This window comes from Oreochromis niloticus, linkage group LG16 (genome assembly GCF_001858045.2).
Source record: "Oreochromis niloticus isolate F11D_XX linkage group LG16, O_niloticus_UMD_NMBU, whole genome shotgun sequence".
Lineage (NCBI taxonomy): Eukaryota > Metazoa > Chordata > Actinopteri > Cichliformes > Cichlidae > Oreochromis > Oreochromis niloticus.
This window is the reverse complement of record NC_031987.2, coordinates 14,508,977-14,531,128: the sequence shown is the minus strand read 5'-3', so window position 1 is coordinate 14,531,128 and position 22,152 is coordinate 14,508,977. Positions and strand designations below refer to the sequence as shown.

Sequence of the window (22,152 nt, the reverse complement as noted above, 5' to 3'; positions counted from 1 at the left end):
AAGCAAATAAAGTCCCAACCTGGCAAGGCCGAGAACTAGGAGTCAAACTGCTGAACTTATCATTGAAAAGCATATATTTTGCAGCCTAAGCCACCATCACCAGTCAGTCTTAACCTCAGTGGTTGTAAATTAAAGTAGCATTCAAAATGCTCTTAAAATTGGCAATCTGTGGGAGCCTTGATTGGCTCCTATTATTGAACTGTCAGCATTTCAACAATTTAGGTGTACTAGGAGACGCAGTATGTGCAGAGAAAACTTTTATCGCATTAATTTTATGTTCTTTCTCTTTAAAGATTATTGAAGCTACTCTTTCATTCCTGACTAAGCTGCATAATTTACCATTAGGAATCACTCCTCACTGTACCCACATTAATAACGCTGCTTTTGGCTACACACGGAGAATGTGCTGTCTGGTGTATTTTCTTACACCAATAAAACACTGCTGCTCCTCTTTTTACCTTAGTCATCACGGCTTTTGTTTGTGCTGCTCTAGCTAACCAGTTGTGCTTTAACATCCTAACTCCAGTCAATCCAAATTGAATTATTCAGCGATTTGTTGTTATTCTGGCAGAGTCTTCTGGTTAATTTGTTTATCACAGACGCCGGTCTCCCAACCTTCCCCCCACAGCTCGCTCAGCCAGGCCAAAAAGACTTCATTTTGGCAAACCCCTAAGAGCTGGCTGATACTTGTCTTCACGAAGCTCCTCCTTTTACTCCCTTCTCCCTTCCAAGCTGCCAGGAAAACAGCCAGAACTGGCTGCTCAGATGACATAAGGCCATCTTTATCATGTTGTGGGACGGTCCTGATCTCTTCAGTTAGTCCCTGCTATGCTGCAAGGTGATGTGAGTGCAGCGCTTCATCTGACTGCGTCGCTCTGCACTCAAGTAGCTTGTTTCAAACTTTTTTTTCCATTGCTCTTTCTCCCAGTGCATGGTGAGTGCAGAGCATGCCCTCAGCCACAGAACAGCACCGCTAAGCATTGGACAGTGGTTTTCTCAAATCCGGGCGGTTCCAGATAAACAACTGTCTCCTTTCTATCTAAGTCACTCTGATGCCCGTTTTGCAACTAGTTCCCAGGCTATCTCCTCCAGAACTCATGTGCACAATTTTTCCTCAGTTGTAGGGATATCCTGGACAAGAGATAGAGGGGTCAGAGGGGAAGGAAAAGCCACAGCACTGGAACGGCCAGTGGAACAGGGAAGCATGTTTTAGCAAGGCCGCTCACCTTTCTTGTGACCGCTGGATCTAGATAACTCCTCAGCTTTTGGAGGTACGTGTGAGGCGGGTTTTTCACTTGGAATCGCTCCTGTAAAAAGGAACAAAAAACAAAAATACTGAAATGAGCAGGGGTGGGAGGAAACAAGACGAGAGGAAGAGGAGAACAAGAGCACAGGCAGAAGCTAAACATCTGGACAGTTCTCGTGTAAAAATAGTGGAAGTTATATTCACAGTTTCACAGTTTTGTTTGACAGAGCCACTTTGTTCATTCAGATGACTGCACACACACACACACACACACACACACACACACACCACAGCCTCACAAGTCTGAACTCATGGCTAGTAAACAGCAACCAGCCTTTATATGCAAAACAAATTTCACTGATGATCTTGTCATTAATTTCAGTGTGCTATAAAGAGCTGCCTGCCTGGGAAATGTGGCCACACCTGGCTCCATGAATGTTTAAGTCTCCCAAGTTCAACTAGCAAGACTTTTGAGGCCAGACTATTGTGCTCTAAATATATACGATACAGCAGATTAGTGCTGGATTTGGATCAGTGTGTTGAGCAGGAAAGAGCGTTTGGATCAGGCTGAGTGCCGCATCGTAGCCCACACTGCATCAGTTTGAGACTGCAGGCCATATCACAGAAAGGAAAATGTGTTCTTCATGCAGTGTGGTCACATGTCTCCAGTGTTCTTCCTAATTTTGAATGCTCTGATCTTGTATAGTTTTATAGATCGGGAGGTGATGTAGACGGACTGCGAAACATCGCGTGTCCCCGGCAGCTCGTTTCACTTCCTAGCAAGAATATTTAACCAGAAAGAAAGAAAGAAAGTTACTATCCAGCGTCAGATTCCCCAAAAAGAGGAGTGAGAATTTACCAGGCAGTGACAAGAACTTGATCTCCCAGTGGCTTTCCTCTAACGGACAGCCATATCTCTTCAAACAAATGTAACAGGATACAGTGATTCTGATCTTGTTAAAGGTCAGCGACAGTTACAGGTTGGCAGTACACGTGTGCGAATTACTGGAACACATACACTTACGAACCTCCCTCACTCGTAACCAAAAAAAAAAAAGAGTCATCCATATCACATGCTTTTATGCAAACAACTTCAAACTGTCAGCTTCATCAGCGCAGTATTTGCTGTGCCGCTTTTGTCACGAATCACATCCTGGAAAGGTGTCCACCCTCTGTACACAGATACAGAGAACGGATCGACAACATCACATTTGTCACTGCCACAGGGTCTGTCGCATAAAAACAGGAAAGACGAGAGAGCCGTCAGGAAAAAGAGCCGGCTCTCAGCGGACAGCAACATGCAGGCGGACAGCTCGAAAGTTTGGAAGCTCGAACTGGAGAGTCTGCAAAATAACGAGTGAAACGGTACGGTGCGAATCATGACGAGTGCAAAGACGTGTGAGGTGTGCAAATACCTCACAAATATATAAGTGTGAATTTATAAAGACAGGTGAAATCACAGTGAGCAAATATGTTTGGTATGTAGAGGAACATAAGCGGGTTTCAACATGCTATGTGGCAATAAAGAGTCCAGAATAGCAGGTTTAAGTTAAGTTTGAGCAGTGAGCTTTACTTCCTGCTCTGCATCTGAGAAACCTTTTAAAATTAGAGTTGCCAAACAGTTGTTGTACTCTCACAGCGACTCATCTATATGAACAACGCCTCTGTACAGTGCTCCGATGGCTAGAAATAGATCACAACCACAGGATCCGACTGGGAAGAGTTGATCATACCGATCTCCCTCTTTGTACTCGGGATGTTTTAACCTTGTGTTCACCTCAAGAACAACCTCAACATTTCATCAATATTTCATAAATCCTCCTAATTGCTGGAGAGAAAATGTTTAATATTTCAACCTCAGGCATCCGCAAGGGCTGTTTTCCAGAGGGGGTGTGTACCTGTCGTCTCTGCTTCTCTCTGTTGCCATGGTTACATTAAGGGCTTCACTGTAGCTATGACACAGAAAGTAACTTAGTCCCACAGCTGCCTGCAGTGTCACGGGTATAGGTTTATTTTGATAACAAAAAATGAATAAAGAACTGGAAGAACTGGGTTAGCAATATTCTTTGATGTCGACAGTAAAACTGAGGAAAATGCATTATTTCATTCTATAACTTCAACCTAATACCAAACAAAGTGTAGGAAAGAGATGGAGCACACTTTCAAATGACTGATGTCCACCTGTAGATTGTCTGAGCAGGTTAAGCTTCTAAATTTGGTTTTCCAAATGTAACCTTTCTCATAAGAGAGAATTATATAACTAGATGTTCTCACAGGATTGAAGAGTTACCATAGTAAATCTATATTTGGATGAATTTACAGTGGTTTTTTCCTTGCTAATTTCAGTACCACACAAATTCATTGCTGTAACTTTCCTGCACTGAAAATTAGTTTCCTTTCAGAACCGATTTTCTGGCTGGAAAAATTTCCACCATAGTTTTCCAGCCCAAAACGGTCTGTCTCAAGGTTCCCATCCTCACAGAAAGGATAAGAAACTTTAAATTCGCAATATAAAACGCTTATTATGAACATGAACTGTGGCGAGCCTGTTCCCTTCTTCTGTGCGTGACCATCGAGAAGCCAAGACTGTCAGCAAAAATCACTGCGCGATGTTTTTGCTTCAATGAAAGCAACTATTTTCACTTCAGCTGTGACAGTTTGCAGTCAGCCCCATGAAGATCTCTGACTGCTGGTCAGCAGTCTGGTGGGTTCTCTCTGTTACAGTTCCTCTCAGGGTCAGTAGCTATCAATACAGTTTTTGGAGGGTGGTGGTCTTGATCTTGTCTCTGCTTTTCTCCTCTGTTCAAGGAGGCAGAAAAACTGTCTGGCACAGAGGTTGCGGACTGAGTGGAGCGCTCAGACCACAGCTCATTGCACAACGTGCACCCTCTGTTATTTCCTACACGCAGCACTGACGCCAATAAGAGGCTGAGTTTTTTTAACTAGCTAAGTGATGTGCGCTCCCTGCTGTGCCGCTTAACACACTTGACCAAGGAAGCCAGGGTGGTGTGTAAAGATGGCAAAAGGCTTACTGGATAAAGGCAGGGCAATGGAGCATGGGTGTTGCGGTCACGACACACAGTGGGGTGGGACCTTCTCCTGGATTACATGCTCAGTTGACAGCCCAGACAGCACATATAACATCATTCTGTGTGAACCTTACCCAGATTGACTGTTTTCAGCATTTAAACTGATTTAGTAATTAAGCAGCTACAATTAATTAAATGTGACATCTACATCGGATCACATCATTTAGATGAGTGGCTGATGCTCACCTGATCGCAGATCAATTCCCACTTCTTTTCATTGTCATACTGCCGCAAGAGCCGCGCTTTGTCTGGAGGAAGATTCATTGAGTTCTGAAAGAGAGGGAAAGGTCACAGTTAATCAAAACAATGATCAATGTAATGAATAAATAGCATCATTAATCCCAAACATAAAATCAAACTAAGAAACCTATCATCATTGGTAAGATCCAAGCATCTATACACTATACTCTGCACCAACAACATCAGGGTGTCTGTGGCTTCCAAATAGAGTAATTAAGAGATTGCAAGCTTAATGGACCTCTGACCTAACAGCTGGTTACGCGCTCTCTCGTTGCTAAACATAGCAATGAGCAGGCAACAGAAGAGTTACATTAGCCGAAGTGTGAGTGAGGATCATTGGGGAAAGGTCACCAAAAGTGTTTACATGTGCTCTTCCCTCCTGTTCATTTGGGATGATCCAGCTGTAAATGAAACTGACCCCTCCCTGTTTCTACCGTTTGTTTTTTTAAAGGCATCTTAGAGGTTTCATAAAAATGGACCACAATATACAAACAGAAAACAAAAGGAAAGTTTAGAGGGAAACACAAAAAGTTCCACTTTGTTAAGAAGAAAATATTCTGTTCTGTAAACAAGATTGGACAAACAGTGCATAGAAAAAGATTTTCTATGATTAAGGAAATCTGACCATGAATTTGTTTTCCACCTACTTCAGCACTGAGGGACACTGTGGCCTTCACACTGTATATATGTGTGTGTGTGTGTTAGTTTGAGCCTGTTGCTAAGTAGAATTTTTTTACTTTTCTTACAAGATTTTTGCCATCAGTCTACAAATAAAATATCAAGTTTTCCACTAACCAAACAGCTGATGGTTTATCTGTCTTGCCGGATACAGGAATCTGCTGAGGCAGGACAGGAGTAACATCTAACCCTGCTTTCTAAGTTACTGCTATGACTCTTCAGCCAGTTATCCCAGGACAAGAAACGAAGGTGTGAGCACAGAAGTGAGTCTGAAGTAAAGGTGGATGCTCTGAACATCTTTCAGTATTTTGCTTTGAAACTTTTTTTTAAAGCTGTTCCTCTTTGATGAGGTTAAGCAAGTGATTTCCTGTGAAGAGCCTGTTGTTCAGTCACACCTAATGTGACCCATGTGTTGGCGAACACATTAAGACTGAAAATAAGCTTCGATCGTGCAAAAAACCCCAACTCTTGCACAACTCTTTTTCTTTATCCGGTTTTACTTTATCGACATCTGCTTCATGTACGAACACCTCTGCAGCTGTCCGAAATGTTGCACTTTCCAGCATTATTCACCACACCCTTGTGTGGATTTAGAAAGGCTTCAAACAATTATCCAGCGCTCCCAGTATGCAGCGCAAAGAACATGGAAACACAAGTGCGACCCAGCTGGATACTGGTTAACCAGCTATTCTTATAGAAATAAAACAGAAACACATTAAAAGCACAAAAATAGCATAGAGGTGTATAGTTAAACTGAGTGTTTCTGCAGCTTTCGGTCATAGAGAATACACAATAATACAGATGCACAATACAGCTGTGTGAGAGAGAGCCATTCAGCAAAGAGCAGGGGAAAAAATTAGAAAACATAACCATTAGAGTTGAGGTTGTTTTTCCCATCCACACTGGTTGGGCTGCATCATCTATCAGAGCGGGTACCGCACTCAGCTTCTCCTTTTCCTTCGCTGGATTTTCCAAAGAGCACGAGGGGGGGTGAGAGGAAGATGGATAAGAAATATCTCGAGATCAGACCCAACTCCATGAGTGAGTAACACGATAATCGAGTCAGACCTGCTCTTAGAGCTATTGTTTTGTTGTTTTAGAATTTGCTTGAGATTTTTTTGCATAATAAAGTGTGGCAAGCCTATTCGTCTTTATCACCATTTTAATTATGAAATAGTCCATTTATAAAGAGAACAATCAATGTGATGCCGGGATCGGGCTTAGGCACATCTTTGGATTTTACTACAGCTATCGAGAGGAAGGCTAATATACATAAAATAAAGCTCATCCTAATAAAAACATAATATCTAAGCCAGTTTTTTGGACCTTTTTTTTTTAATTCCATTATGTTTATTAGGTCATGTTTTCCCCCCACATATTTTTGTCCTTCAGAATAGTAAGTGATGAGCTGAACTGATCCCAGTAGACCTATAAAATGAATAGAAATCCAACTGACAGCTCAGTACTGTGCAAGAATCTTGCGCCACCCATTATTTTTTTTGTTTTGCCTCCTAGAAGACAGACTTCAGTCAGCAGTGTTGGGGATCTTCTGGAAACTGATGGAAATATGAACATAGAAAAGTATCCTCAGAGTCTGATCCACCAAGTATCATCATCTGGAAAGCTTTTGATTTTTCAGCCTAACATTGATCCCAAACACAGTGTCAGTGCAGTGAAAACACACCTGGATAGAACAAACATGCAGTGAAACACTATCAGCCGTGGATTGGCCTCCCCAGATCATGGAACTCAACATTACTGAAACAACGTGTAATCATCTTGGTGACGAATGGAACGAAAGGCAGCCAACATCCAAAGCTCTGAATGTCTTTTAAGAAGCCTGGAGAACTATTCCTGAAGATGACTTAAATAAATTACAAGAAAGCTTGTGTAAGAGAGTTCAGGCGGTGTTGAAGAATAAATGTGGTCATACTAGATAGTGACTTTCAAACTTGCTCGAATTGCACAAACTATTTTCTCTTATATACTGTTATACACTCTTATATAAATTGCTCACCCCTTTCCCATTTTCCTGGCAAAATAGTAAAAAAAATTTGGGGTGGCTAATGGATATGGTAAAAACTCAGGTTGTAGCCTGTAGAGATTTCCCTAAAGGAAATTGAATTAGTATTCTGCCGAAGCTTTGAGTCGAATGATCGCTGCTGTGCTGACTGCAGGGAATTGGGAGTCATAAGGGTTCTATTGACTCACTCTGGCTCCTGACCAGATGACTAGGCTTTGTATCCATTCGTCTTCCCTAAACACATTAAAATACAATCTGACGCCTGAGCGGACGGTCACATTAAGTGACAGAAAACTGCCGGCGGGTTTACTATGTTACACACAGAAGTGGTTTTACATTTTGGAGAGAGAAACCTGAAGGAGGGTAGACTTTTACTTCTAAACGTCTACCTTGTTTTGTTTGGAATTAAGAGTACCTTTGGCCTGGGTGCTTGTGTGGCTTCGGTGGGTTGCTGAGTCGCTGTGGGTGCACTGAACTGCTTGGTGAGGCTCCAACTAAAGCAAAAGACCACTTCTACCAGCCTTCATTTCGTCCCACTGCTAATGAGCTGTGACAAGCACTCAGCTCACTGGGTTACCCCATGTCTACAACCACACTGGTATCTGTGCAACTGTGTTATTAATGGGGTGCAGCTGAGGAGGGTTGGGCAGCTTTTAACCAACACCTGACGAATACACACCTAAATTTAACTGGTTAGTAAAACAGAAAAGCATAACAGAAATTTGAGACACAGGCAAACATGCTAAAAGGATGCACTCATTCATGCTGAAAATTAATAATAATCTGATATAAAATGGTGGCAAAGCCATTTTAAGTATTGGTAAAGCAGATGCGTGCAACCACTGCAGCTGCAAGGAAGTTTAAATCCTAAAAAAGCACAATGAAAAGGATTTAGTCAACAAGACAATCCTGTTGGGAGACACTGACAAAGCATCGGAGACTCCCTCCAGACGGCAACAAAACGCAAACGACAAGAGGGAGAAAAAAAAATAGTGGAATTCACTGTGCTGGACGACCATCCCCTCTCAGCGAAATGTGGGGTTTCAATGTTCTCCAGCCTCCCTTCATGCTGCCAAAGTCACATTTCATCTCCAAAGCAGCTGTCCCACATCTGTACAGTTACTGAGTGAGTTCCTTTAGAAACAAAAATGACCTGAAAGCTGTAGCCTGAACATGAATCCAGGTCATTAATAACTGTCAGTACTGTGGAGACAACGAGCCAGTATGTCGTGCTAAACTATGCCATATTTACTCAGATATAGGGGGCCAGTTTTAGTGTAGATCAACTTTAACAGTTGCTACTAATAACTTTATGTCAATGTTTAACTCACATCAGGTCTTAAGGTTCTTAAGGTTCATAAATATAGAACTTATTAGAGCCCACGTATCCTATCATTATCCAGCTTAAGTCATAAAAGAAGTAAAAATAGACTGCTGGCTCAAAGCCCACCAACCACCACTACCTACCAGGAGGTCTGCTCAGGCACAGCCTTCACAGCACAGCTGGCTAGAAAAGCAAACACACAGCCCACATGAAGAACCTGCTTCAGTCAGTAATGCTGCTACAACTGGCTAACTAACTACTTGCTTTGGAACGTGTCTAAAATGTAGTGTTTTGCACCTTTAGGTGTGCAAACACACACACACAAACAAAACACATCTAACTAGGTCAATCATTTTTATTTCCATTTCCTTAAAACACCCTGCAGGCCTTCAAATTTGTCACAGAACACACTAAGAGTAAAACATATACTGTAAAGTATACATAAACAAATAGTTATAAACTGTATAATGTCTTTGATGGTAACTGCAGTTGAAACATAGATCTGGGATTAAGGAGAATCACTTGAATTTTCTGTGACAGCCAACAACAAAAAAATGATAAAGCACCAATTTTACATCAGATAGAATCCACAACCACATGTTCACATCATCACTCCACATGCTGCCTGCTGTGATCTCACATACCAAGCAATTTTGGCTTGAGCGAATGCAAACAAAAGAGCTCGATCCAACTAGGAAAGTCGAGAAACCCTGGTAGACCACCTATTAAAGAAAACATCCCCTTTCAGAACATGCTCCGCTGCGTTTACTTGTGTTTACTACACAACAACACGAGACAGAACCTGACAAAAGTGTGCAGTACATCACCTCACTGTCACCAGCTCTCCTCTCAGATATCTTTCAGCGCAGTAATTGGTTTCTCCTTGAGGATTTGGGTTGCCATGAGTTGGTAGCACACCCACGCTCCCCTCTTTCTTCCTCTGTGTCTACCTTCTCCCTGCTAACGCACCACAATCCAGAAGAACTTAAATCTCTGTGTTCAAACCAACAGATGCAGCATAACTGTTTTGTCAGCATTAATGAAACTAATGACCTTAATAGAAGACGCGTCTTTCTGCTGTAAACAACCAATTTGCATCATTCAAAGCCACGTTCCGACCTCTAATCAATTTCTTTTCTCTAAAACGTCTCACTTGTCTTTTTAATTGAACATACTGATGCCACGCTGCGTGCCACAACAAGAAAACCTCACATTGCATTCAGTTATTAAAAACTAGTCAGAGCAATAATCCTCAAATTGCTCAACGCTACGGAAATGACTGGATGCTGTACTGTCCTCTCCCAATGCTTGCTTCATCGAACGCTGGGGTGTTTTGTTTCTGAGGCATTTACAAATTTATATTGAGGTTAATGCTGCGCTTCAGGCTAGTCTGAGTTGTAAAACACCATCCCTATGAGTATTAATATGTGACGGCAAAACTGCATAATAAATGATTCACTTCACTTCTTGCTTTTCACGATAACCTTCAGGGGAGCGGAGGAGCCCCGCGGCTCAGACAGAATCGAAATCTGTCATATTCATAATGGAGTCAGAGATAAGAGCCTACTTAAAGGAGAAAGGAGCTGCACAGCCCCGAGGCGTGTGCTGTCCAAACCGAGCTGTCCTCCACTCATTAGCACAGCGTGGATCTGTAATCCCTGGCGTTCTTTGGGGGCACAGGTGTCCCCTGTCTGTCCTCAGATTAGTTTTGTAATCCCCAGGACCCCCCTGACCCGACAGTAGCGTTTGTGTTTGTGAAGCTGTTCACTAGAATGCCTCTTGACCACTCGGTGAGTCAAATGTTTTTGCCTCTCGTTTTACACATTCCAACGACATTTCATCCATTTACCTCACTGCGCTCACCGATAACATGACATACTGGACTTAGCAGACCATCTGTCAGCTTCACACTCTCTAACAAGAGTGGGTACTCGCTATTCTCATTTTATCCACGCTGCTCACAATGCCATCAAAGTGCCTTCAGCAAGCCTCACCACAAAAGCAACGAAATGCAGAAGAAGTCAAATGATCAATATTGAAATTTGAGCCCGACAGCTTTGTTCGATTTTAAAGCATGACACGGACACAAAAAAAAAATCTGTAACACTTTGTGGGTAAAATACACAAAATATTGCAAAAACATGTTTACGTTGTGGATTAAAAAGAAAGAAAAAAAAACTCTGGCTTGAGTGCTGGATGCTATCCAAATTCCGGAAACATCATGGAGGTGGTGTGGAGCAGCAGGAAGCTGTCCAAATAAAACAAGTGATACATGAACACAGAGGCGCTCTGGCCAGACCAGATGTTGTGAGGTTGCGAAAGTGTCTGTACTGAGGTGGAGTCCACGTTCCAGAGCGAATATGAGCCCGAAATGTTGTTTGTTCAAAACAGTTAATAAAAAAATGGCTCAGCTGAGTTAAAAAAGATGAGAAAAATTTGTTTACATGGATTTAAATATCTAAAAGCACCTTTTAAATCTTCCTCCTGTGGCAGGAAATCTTCAATGAAATGAAAAAGAAGCCGAACGATTTAATACTACTGCTCAATAATAGCATTTAATTTGTCCTTTATTAACACAAGCCTGACAAATACAACCAGAGTAGTGCCTAACTGTAAGCTGTGACAATGATGGCCACATTTGTGTCACAATGTCACAATCTAAATGTGATCTAAATGTCACATTTAGATCTGTAATAAAGTGAAAGTCTTCTGCATCCTGTTTTATGTGAGCATTTGGGTGGGTGGGTAGGTTTTTATCCTGTTATACACACTTATTCATTAGTCACAAGAGCGGAATTCAAAGGTTAAATGCAATAACGAAACTGACTTACATACAAACTTCACAAGAAAAAGTGATAAAATAAAAAGCCTTTCTGATGGCTTCCATGACGTCACCCGCACACACTCATGGCAGGCATGATGTAACCTGATAGCTGAGTGCTTTTGCTTTATTTTCACTGGAAAACCAGGAAGCTTTGCCGTTGCTTCGAAAGAATTACTGTCCCCTAGTTTGCAGTTTCAACGCCTTAGGTGGCACCGCAGCTAAAACATTAGTTTCCTGCTCTGTGACACTTCTGGAAGGCGTGCAAACATTTCTGACAGAATCATGATTACCTCCCCCACAAAACCCCCCCAAACACACCTGTATAATTTGACCCAGCAATCCCACCATATCTGAATCGGCATCCCTCAAACGCCGAAGAGCCGTACACTCACTTTTTCTAACGAGACGACAGAGGCACTCTGAATAGCAGGTGCCCGCCACAAAAGTACACTTTTGCATCATCCAGTGAAGAAAGGCTAAATGGGAGCTCGAAACCACATGATTACTAAGCACACAGCTGCTTTTATGGTATAAAAAAAGGGCTGCAAGTGGCAACCCTGTTGAGCACACGGACACGGTGCCTACAGACTTAACAGTGTGGCTCAAACTGTTCAGAGCTGAAACATCTGAACATCAGCATCAGTGATCAAAGGTATTATGTGTTAATTGATACACCTGTTCAACTGTCCTATGGTGAGCATCTTAATACAAGATTTTCATAGAACAGGAAAATTGCCTGCTCACCTGAATTTGAAGGATTCAATCTATTATTATGTACCATATATTATAGATTTATTTTATAGGTGCATAAAATAAAAATTCTTTACCATTTGTTGGTAATGTGTTTTTTTTAATGAAACAGCAATCTGAAGCCTCTACTGTAGGAAAGAAACAAAACTGATGTTTTGCCAATTTCCTATCTCTGTTTTTGAGATTTACTGGAAGCGCTTGAGTAGGTACTGAATCCAAATCCTAACCCCGGATAGGCTGGTTCTCCTCTGTGGCTACTTGCAAAGAGTCTAGAGTAAAAGGCAAATCTTCTGTCCAATAAAACCTGAAACAGCAGACTGCCACATTGTCTTCAGGTCTAATGGAGTCCATTCAAATTCAACAGCACCTCCCATTCTGCTCCGCAGATGTTAATTCTGGCAAGTTGCTACCAGACAAAACCTGCCTTTTTGAATGTGGCAATTTCAAAAGCAGCTTATGTCTGCTTTTGAAAGAATGTTAAAGAATGTTAAAGTTAACTTTTGAGACAAAGTGTTACATCACATTACAGCTGAGGACAAAAATTAAGCTCAAGGCCCATGAAACAGGATTGACAAGTGTCAATGCCAGAGGATAAAGCGTATCCTTGTCATATTGACACTAATAACTGATGAATTTGCTGGATGTTTCAGATAAAACTGAACATCATTAACATTAACTAATTCCTAAGAGGTCACAACCCACTCTTGTGCAGAACTTTGACAGACCAAGCAGAATGTCTCTCTAGTGCAGCTGCCACCTTGGAGCCTGGACAGATCCTGACCATAATGCACTTCTCAAAAGAGCTGCAACTCTGTTGCTCTTTTGTGTGAATTTTGGACTGGTCCTGGCAATGGACTGTTACCCACATGAAAGGATCAGACTGGTCTTTTTAAGACTCCATCATCATACACCTGCAGGAAGAATTACAGCAAACTCCCAGGGACATTTTCTTTTTCTCTTAACACAGTTGCTAGCTGGCATTCAACCTTTCATTGATGCCAAACAAAGTGTTCAGCTGCTTTATTAGTCCACAACCACGCAACTGAAACTTAATTCAGCAGGTAAACAAAAGCAAAGAACAACTGTACAATCAAAACAAAGTCCAGCCGACAGGTTTAAAGGTTATTCTAGAGTCAACGATTTCCTTTGCCACCCACATAGTGGAGCAGAAAACTGAACCCCCCGAATGTGCACATGTCAAAACTGAAGCTAGAGCAACAATAATGATTGGACCCTCAGTAGTTTCAACTCAGTGGTGACTGCACACAGCTGAGAGACTTTTTCTCACATAATCAGCTGAGCCTCTGCCAGCCAGCCAAGATGCCTCCAAGCTATGTTTTGGGATCTTGAGCAGCACATTGTCGCTTCACACCGCAGTACCTCACATCCCCTCTGAGATTTCACAGGCCAGAGCATTGGTTGCAGGATTTCATTGCTCCCTGAGCATAACATCCTCAGTGCTGTTCTGGCTAATTGGTGGGTGAGTATCCTGGGGATCCAGCACAGCAGAAACCAATACAAACACACACACACATAGAAACGGGTATGTGTGGAGGCCTCTCGTGGCCTGTCGGCTCTGGGTCCAGTGCCAGGCTCCGTCTTGGGCTTCACACAGAATAAAGAGCAGCTCTGTCTGGTGGTCCTGACGCACGGGATTCAGCCACTGTTCATCCTCTGCACCACAGACAAAACCCATTGTTCTATATTATTAATGAAGAAGAGTCAACATGGAAAAACCTAAGAGGTTTAGCTTAGTCACTTCCTGGGTTTCATGTAGCACTGTGAGAGATGCAGGGCTCAGTGTCTTCGCACATTTAAATGACATTCTAACAAAAAGCCACAATTTGCATATTACCACCAATGTAATATCTTAGGGTTTTTTCTTTCATTTTCTCACTGTAACGTATAAAATTGGAAATATTGAAGAAAAAAATAAGCATTACAGCAAGTGAACAACCTTTGTTTATATTTGGAGATGTGCAACTCTAAATATTCAACCTCCATTCAGCAGGAGAAACATTTGTCTCTTTAGCCGCTACGTCCTCAAACTGTGCCTTTCTACCACCGAGAGTGAAGTAGGTAGCGCGTGGTGGATTTATCAGAGCTTCTTTGCTAAAAACAGCTGCCTGCTGTGGCTGGAAATCAGGCTGATGGAATAAAACCAAAACAATGACCCAACAAGATGCATAATAAGCACTGCCCATCACTTTATACATATTTTGTTTAACTTTGCTTATCTAACAGCACCTTGGATGCACCTTAAGCCTAGGAAGTACCAGAAAGCATTTTCCAGGTAAAACCCCACTCTGCACCTGCCGATGTGACAGATTAGACTTCATTTAAACATGAGGGCTACTCTTGTGATTAATGTGCTGGAGTAGATTTCAGATGTGGTACCTCACAGCAGAAATAACAGCAGATTGTGGTGCGTCGCAGCCTTTAAACAAAGCGGCTTAGACGTAATCTGGGCAGACTACTGAGAAGAGCAACAACAGCATCCAAGCTACAGTCCCCCCCATATGGCATTTAAACAAGTAATGACTCTGAACTTCTCTGTCTCCATGACAGCAGGAACGATACTCAGAGATTCAACTCGACGGTCTCCTGGATGTGGGTGCAATCTAATTTGATTGTCAACTCTGTGGTTAGCTGAGGCAGAAGAGCAGACATGAGGCCTTGGCTGCATTCCTGTTACACAGAGTCATTTTCCTTTGGTTCAGTGTGAAGCATATAGACTGACTAATACTGTACATGTGACTCCCAAAGACTGATTGTAATCATTTCACGTGCTTTCAGCTATTGTGCGCTCAAAGCCAACAGACATGTTAAAAATGCCGTTCGGAAATTTTGTCTGGATCTGGCAAGTGTATGGTTAAATGATCAGCAGCACACTGACATGACAGAACTGTGCCGTGCAGATTAGACATCAAGAGGGCTCACTCATAATCATGTGGAACTCATCTGTGGTTGACTTATGTTACCAATACTACGACAACAAGTGAGCAAAGATGCTTTAAAAGAACCAGCAACAATGAGAAGTCATAGAAAGCAGAGAGCCATGGAATACAAACAAATTCCTATTTATGTCTCTATGACAATCTGCGCCGTCTAAACAAAGATTATTTGGGTTTAATCTTCTCCTGACTGAAGGCCAAGGCTGCATGTGAATCAAGCAGTCCTATCACAGCAGAGGCCTCAGATTACTATTAGCTCAAGTCTGTTTCAGAGATCAGTTCTTGGCCTAATGAGCCACTTCACTGGGAACTTTTCATTTGGTAGAAACTGCAGACTCCACCAGAAGTAAGCCACTTGTATGACAATCACACACAGTGAGAGCAAACAACCATATCTAAGAAAGGTGGGTTGAAATTTAACTTACTACAGCTTTGAAGGAGCTGAAGCCAGTTAAAACTACACCATTATAAGTTAGGGTTAGCTCACTGAGCACAGGCAAAGGTTATAGTTTCTATTATTTCTCTGGGTCTTAAATACAAAATTTGAACTATTTTAATGAGATAAATGCGATAAGTACAAAAACGCAAGCCAACAAGATATTACAACAGCCAAGAAGTGGGGACTTCGAAGTATAATTTAGATTGGCACATGTACACAAATCCTTAACTACAGACATAATATGGTGATAAACTTTAACAACACTGAATTTTGCATTGATCTTAACAGTTTATTCTTGACCTTGGAAACATTCTTGCTAAAACAATCTCCAGTGAAGGACCATTTAATGGCATTGACACATTAACTCATCTTGTTGACTGTGCCAAGATCCTGGACTTCCTGGATCTTCTAGCATTCAGTGGGTAGTTTAACAGAACACCGTGAAACCAGTTCCTGTACAACACAAGTCAACATTACTTGTGCAGCTACACAAAATCTTTACTGTAGAAACTAGGTTTATTTTACATGTGTGGTTACACAAAGATGCGGTCTGCTCAGATGATTTGAGTCACGAGTTAATACTTGAAAAGCTTTTCACATCACACACCGTGCAAATTTTAATAGAGTGTAGTTCTGTGCAAAACTCTTGTCGCCCCTCATTTCTCTTTATATTTTGCTTCCAAGGAGCTAGACTTTCGTGTAATTTTTAAGTGCTCTTGAGCAACAGCTCTCCAGGCTTGCTGAAGGTTTTTCTCTGGACATTAACTGCTATTTCACTCAGTCTGTTGCAAAAGCATATGTCCTCATTTCTTTAATCGAATTCATGAAAAATGCCAAAGATAACACAGTTTCTAGGGTGGATGAAAGGGTGGTTGTCACGCAGATACTCATAAGGAAGATAAAACACAGAGTAAAGGCTGAGTTGTTATATAAATTACACTAGAACTGGACTAAGAATCGGTGGCAACAGGTCTTATTTAGTGATGAATCCAAATTTGTAATTTTTGGATCAAATTATCATCATGTGTACGGAGGAGCTCAGAACAAAGGTACTATGTTCAATGTCATGAAACCATACCTGGATAGAAAAAAATAAATCAGTGATGGATTGACCTCCTCAGAGCCAACACCTCAACATTATTGAAGCAGTGACAGAGACAATGACGAAAGGCAACCAGCGTCCAAAGAAGAGCTTTGAATGTCCTTCAAGAAGCCTGGAGAACTATTCCTTAAGACTAAGACATAAAGAAATTACAACAAGTGATGGTCAACCTCATTAGAATAGTACAAACTCTGTTTTTGCCTTATATGTTTTGTTTTTAATCTTTCATGTTTGCACGTTTTAATAAATCACTGTGTCTATTTCCCATTTTCCTACCAAAATATCAAGAAATGAAGGGCAACTCAAGACTATTGGACAGAACTATATGTCCTTGATTAAAAAGAAAAAAACAAATACAAAGCTGTGGACCACTTGAATGTGGTTACATACTGTGAAAGCCTCTAATCCAAATGGTTCCCTGCTGTGATCCAAGGCTTGCCTGTTGATCAAATCTATTAAGAGTGGCAAGTAAACAGTCCTGCAGCTATTATTTGACCAATCTGGTGACAATATGCAACAAGAAGACTACTATATATATCATCAAGTCCAAAAGCAGTCATTTGGTTATAGTTTACATAACTGATAAGGGGAAACCAGCCAATCAGATTGATAAAACTTTACGGGTGACTAACAAGGGGCTAAATGGCCCACTTAAATCTTGATCAGCTCTGAAGACCTCTGTTATGTCAGGACACAAAGCAAAGCGAGGGGAATCATCCTAATCGTTTGCCACTCAAACTGAAGTGAGGTGATCAGAGTCACGTAGTGCCACTTGATAGTGCCAACTGCCATGAGCCACAGCTGAGACACATTAGGGTTTAAACGGCAGTAACTAACACTAAATGCTGTGATTATAGAACTAAGTTCTTTTAATGCTGGAGGGCTTCCACCCCGCCAAGAGCTGAGGCATCATGCTGGCAGCAAGGAAGAGGAGGGGAGTCAGCGGGGGAGTTCCTGACATGGTATGAAGACGGGTGTTTCAGATAGCCATCCTAAGAAATTTAAGGGCGTGGGTTTGTATCCTGGAAAGCGTAATGATGATGAGTTTTATAATCAACAAACAAAATTTTCTACATCCCAACTGTTTTGCTATTTCTCATTTGAGAGGGGAATTCCTAATGCTTGTAAAATGTGGGAAGTAGGTGGTTCTAGTAGCAGATGTGATTAAGAAAAGGGTCTAAATCCCTCGGCAGTGTGACGTCAAACCTCTCTCTCCGTGCTGCCTCCAGGACAGAAAGGGATTCACCAGTGTCTGACAAGCAGCAATCACACCCCAACACAGCACAGCGAATTGACTTCCACCTAAACTGCTTTTTGTGATGTGCTTACAGGCTAAACGATCTGCCCCGCCACCATTAACATAACAAAAATGCTCTGTAGCGAGTTGAAAAAACTAAAAGACAAGATCGAAATGAAAAACCTTCTCCTCGTCTCCGTGACGAGTGCACGACGATGCAGTGATAAGAACCGGCTTGCTCAAGTCAAATTCCTTCTCCTAAAACAGTTCATGTGTATGAGGGCGCGAGGCCAGGCGACAATCACGTTTGACCCACATTTTGCCAGCTCTCAAATTTCACCTCACTGTTCCTCTGTGCAGGTTTTTATTCACTGACTGGGGCACAGAGCTGGAGAGCAGAAAGTTATTTGTTACTCTTTGATGGCTTAAATAAATAAAATTGTCCAAGAAGATGGTAAATAACACTTTAGTACACAAGTACACCGAGAAATGAGCAATGGAAGTTTTTCCACACATCTGGCCAAACAAAACCTATTATATACAAACCTTTTGTGAATCCCTGCAACACGATCAGTATCTTGATCAACTGTTTAGAACTGTTTATGAATGGAGGACTCTTTATGTTGGTGCCCAGGTAAGGTAACTGTTGACAGATCCGCTGCCTGCCTATGATGTGACAGATGTTTCAAAGGACCTGACATGCTGGGCACTTAAAGCTTCAATGGGGAGCTTGTGTCTGGACTCATAAAGTTGGGGGAAAATGGCAATAAACTCAATAATTTACCACCGCAGGTGTCTCATGCATATACTTGTGGAAGTGCTTTTTTTAAAATTATTTATTTAGGGGGCCAAAACGTAGTGTCTGATCTATTTCAGGACTGTGTGGTAAAAGTTTAAAAGCTGACTCAGATACTTGTTGAATCAAAAAGAAAGAAGGCATCAATAAATTCCCAGTCCTGCTACAACTTCATCGCTACTTTGATTAGGGTTAAAAAACCCACAACAAAGTTTAGAAGTTTTGCCAAGCTCAAAAAACGTCATATCAGAGGAACAGATGCAGATCTTGTGTAAATAAACAAACACTTTTCTGTTTGGAATGACTTTTTTTTTTTTTAGCTGAGCAACAAAGAGAGGATCGGGGCGTGCAGGACGACAAACAGAGGGTCCAACCTACACACACAGCTGTCCCGTCCCGGGGCACCGGAGCATGGAGGGAACAAAGAGAAGACAGATGCAAACGACTTTTTTTCTTACCAAAACGATTGCAAATCTCTCCTCCAGTTCACCTGCGTCTGGCATGGGGAGTTTCAGGGGCATGTTGTGTCCCCTGAGATCAGTGTGGTGGTCCATGCTCCCTGCGTTCCCCATGATTCCTCTTTTTGACCAGAAACCCCAACTTTTCCCCCTCTTAGTCCACTTGAGAAAAAAAAAAAAAAAAAAACCTCTGCACGGCGATAAAAAGGGGAAATATCCACACGCTCTTCGCTTTGCTCAGTCGCCCTGGCAGGATCCTCGCAGGTTTATCCAGATCACTTCTTCTTCTTCTTCTTCAACATAAAGCACATGTGAGGGAAGTAACATAATGCGACGGGTCCGAGCGCCAGCAGCAGCGGCGGCGGCAGAGGAGTCCCTGATGAAACATTTTCACGGCAAAGGGAAGAAACCTGGAAACGTGACTCCTCTTACTCACTCGGACCTTTTCTATGCAGTTATCCGTATCTTGCACAATTTCGGCTCCACTCCCAGCCGGTAGTAATGACGACGAGCATGATTCACGATTACTGCAACCCTATCTGTGACTGAGTGAGTGAGTGAATGAGTGAGTGAGCGGGTCTGGCTTTCCTAATCCCTCCACTGCTGACCAGCTAGTTAAGGAGGAGGGGGGTGTCCACACGCTCACACACACTTGGACACACTCGCAGCCTGCGCGCACACTCTCATCCCTCTTTTACAATGAGTCCTTTCAGGGGGGCGAGCCTCCCACTTCTTCTTGGGGCGTAGCTCCCAAAGCCGTAGCTAAGGAGATGCTCGGTGTTGCATTGTGGTACTTTGAGTCCAGAGTCAGGGGCCAGTAATCAAGGGACGCCCTCACGCAAAAGAAGAGCGAGTGCAGGGGCTCTGTGGAGTGAATCCATCATTCCCACGCTGTGTGTTTTTCACTTTTTGTGTAGATAAACTTGTTAATTTGTTACCTTTCAAACTCTGTCACAATGACTTCATTAGTCAAGCGTTTTCTACTCATGTATGATTATCAGTTTTGATCTTGACCAGTCATCATATTGAACAATGTTTTCCAAAAACAGCACATAAGTGTAATAAATCAGTAACAATAAGGCTATTTTAATTTACACCTATTTCTAAATTTTGACCATGACAGTATTTGAGGGAAAGAATTTGCACACAATGACCTTTTCCCTCAGAACAGTCATCTTATTAGACAGTATTTATAGCCTGCAAATGTGCAAACCAATCACTGTGGTCAAAGCAACAAACACACTCAGGTGTTTTTAGTTGTGCATACTTTTTTATAGCAACAGCAAACTTATAACTTATAACTTTTAACAGGAAGAGATCTCCAGCAGAATCAGGCTCCGGGTGGGGCAGCTATGTGGTGACTGATTGGTGGAAAAGAGAGACCTCTAACAAACAGGACAAATCACAGCTACACAATGATGAGAGCAAAGTTAATAATGGATGGATGGAGAAGTGTCCAGTGCTTCATGCAAAGTCCCTCAATGTGACTAAGGGGTGGTTCAGGGTCATAACATCCAACCCAAACTATAAGCTTGATCAAAATGGTTCATCAGCTATTTCAAGAATTTTTTCCCCCAATGAACTTACATTAAAAAAAATCAAACTCTTGAACCTCTTGAACATTGGATTCAGTGTAAAATGTGATGATCAACATTCAGTGACAGTAGTAGCAGTCTGCTCAGTTGTGACACCTTAATATTTGTGTAATAAACATATATACATATATATCTGTATTATACTAAGTACATACTGTGTGGTGAAGGGCAGTCAACATCCACTGTAGAGTTCCCATCAGATCCAGTCTGTTTTTTTTTAAAACAGATTAGGATCTTCAACATGGCTTAAAATGAAATCTGATGCGGTCAGGGTGGAGACCACATTACGCACAACTGGGTGACATCAGCATGCAACTTTTTGGAGATAATCCAGAGGTTCTCCAGATGCACAGTGCTTTCATTCAGCCTGCTGGACTGACCGAGTAAGGGAGGGTGTCACATATGAGGTTACTTGGCTGGAAACACCAAGGATGCAAAACACAGCTGACTGACCTCATTCACTCATTACGTGTTTAAAGTTGAGTATTGTTATTTTGCTCTGTAAGAACCACTCCCCCCTGCACTGTGTATGCTTATTCAAAAGCCATTTATGCTCATTTTGATGTCTGAAAATACTAATTTACCAACAAATTTATTTCATACACCAATTCAACTGCTCAATAACACAAATAGCTTGTCATATGGCAGCTCAATGCATTTAGATATGTTGACATGGTCAAGATGACCTGCTGAAGTTTAAACTGAGCATCAGAATTAGGGGGGGAAAAGGTAGTTTAAGTGACTTTGAATGTGGCATGGTTGTTAGTGCCAGGCGGCCTAGTGAGCGGCAGTTCTCTAGGTGAAAATGCCTTGTTGATGTTGAGGTCAGAGAAGAACGGTCAGACTGCTTTGAGCTAATATTACAACCAAGGTACGCAGAAGAGCATCTCTGTACACACAATATGTAGAACCAGTAGCAGAAGACCACACCGGTTGCTACTCTTGTAAGCTAAGAAGAGGAAAACGATGCTGTATTTTGCACCGACTTACCAAAACTGGACATCAGAAGATTGGAAAAACATTGCCTGGTCTGATAAATCTCGATTTCTCCTGCAACTTTTAATGGTTGGACATTAGGACCAGAATTTGGTGTAAAAACCATGAAAACATCCTGCCTTGTATTAACGGTTAAGACAGGTGGTGTAATTTTGTTGGAGATATTTTCTTTGTGTGCTTTTACAGACTTTTGGGGCTCCATGTTTTTTATGGCAATATACATAACAATGGCTTTCATATGCAGAAGTTAGATAATAATGTCAAAATAATTTAACTTTGAATCTTGCATTTGTTCTCTGAAAATTGTTTCTTTTTCTCTACATAAATCTAAATGTGCAGCTCACTTGATAATCCACCTATTATCTCAGACAATAAACAGCCCTTACTTTACAATGACCAGC

At 41.8% G+C, this 22,152-nt stretch overlaps 1 protein-coding gene across 1 annotated transcript in view; it reads right to left on the bottom strand.

Annotated features, from left to right (window-relative positions):
• fmnl2a (formin-like 2a) overlaps positions 1–19,274 on the bottom strand; it is a 50,634-nt gene extending 31,360 nt beyond the window's left edge. The window contains 3 exon segments of the mRNA XM_025903748.1: positions 1,227–1,307; positions 4,522–4,605; positions 19,161–19,274. Of these exon segments, the coding sequence (XP_025759533.1) occupies positions 1,227–1,307; positions 4,522–4,605; positions 19,161–19,274 (279 nt within the window).
• Between the last annotated feature and the right edge of the window lie 2,878 nt (positions 19,275–22,152).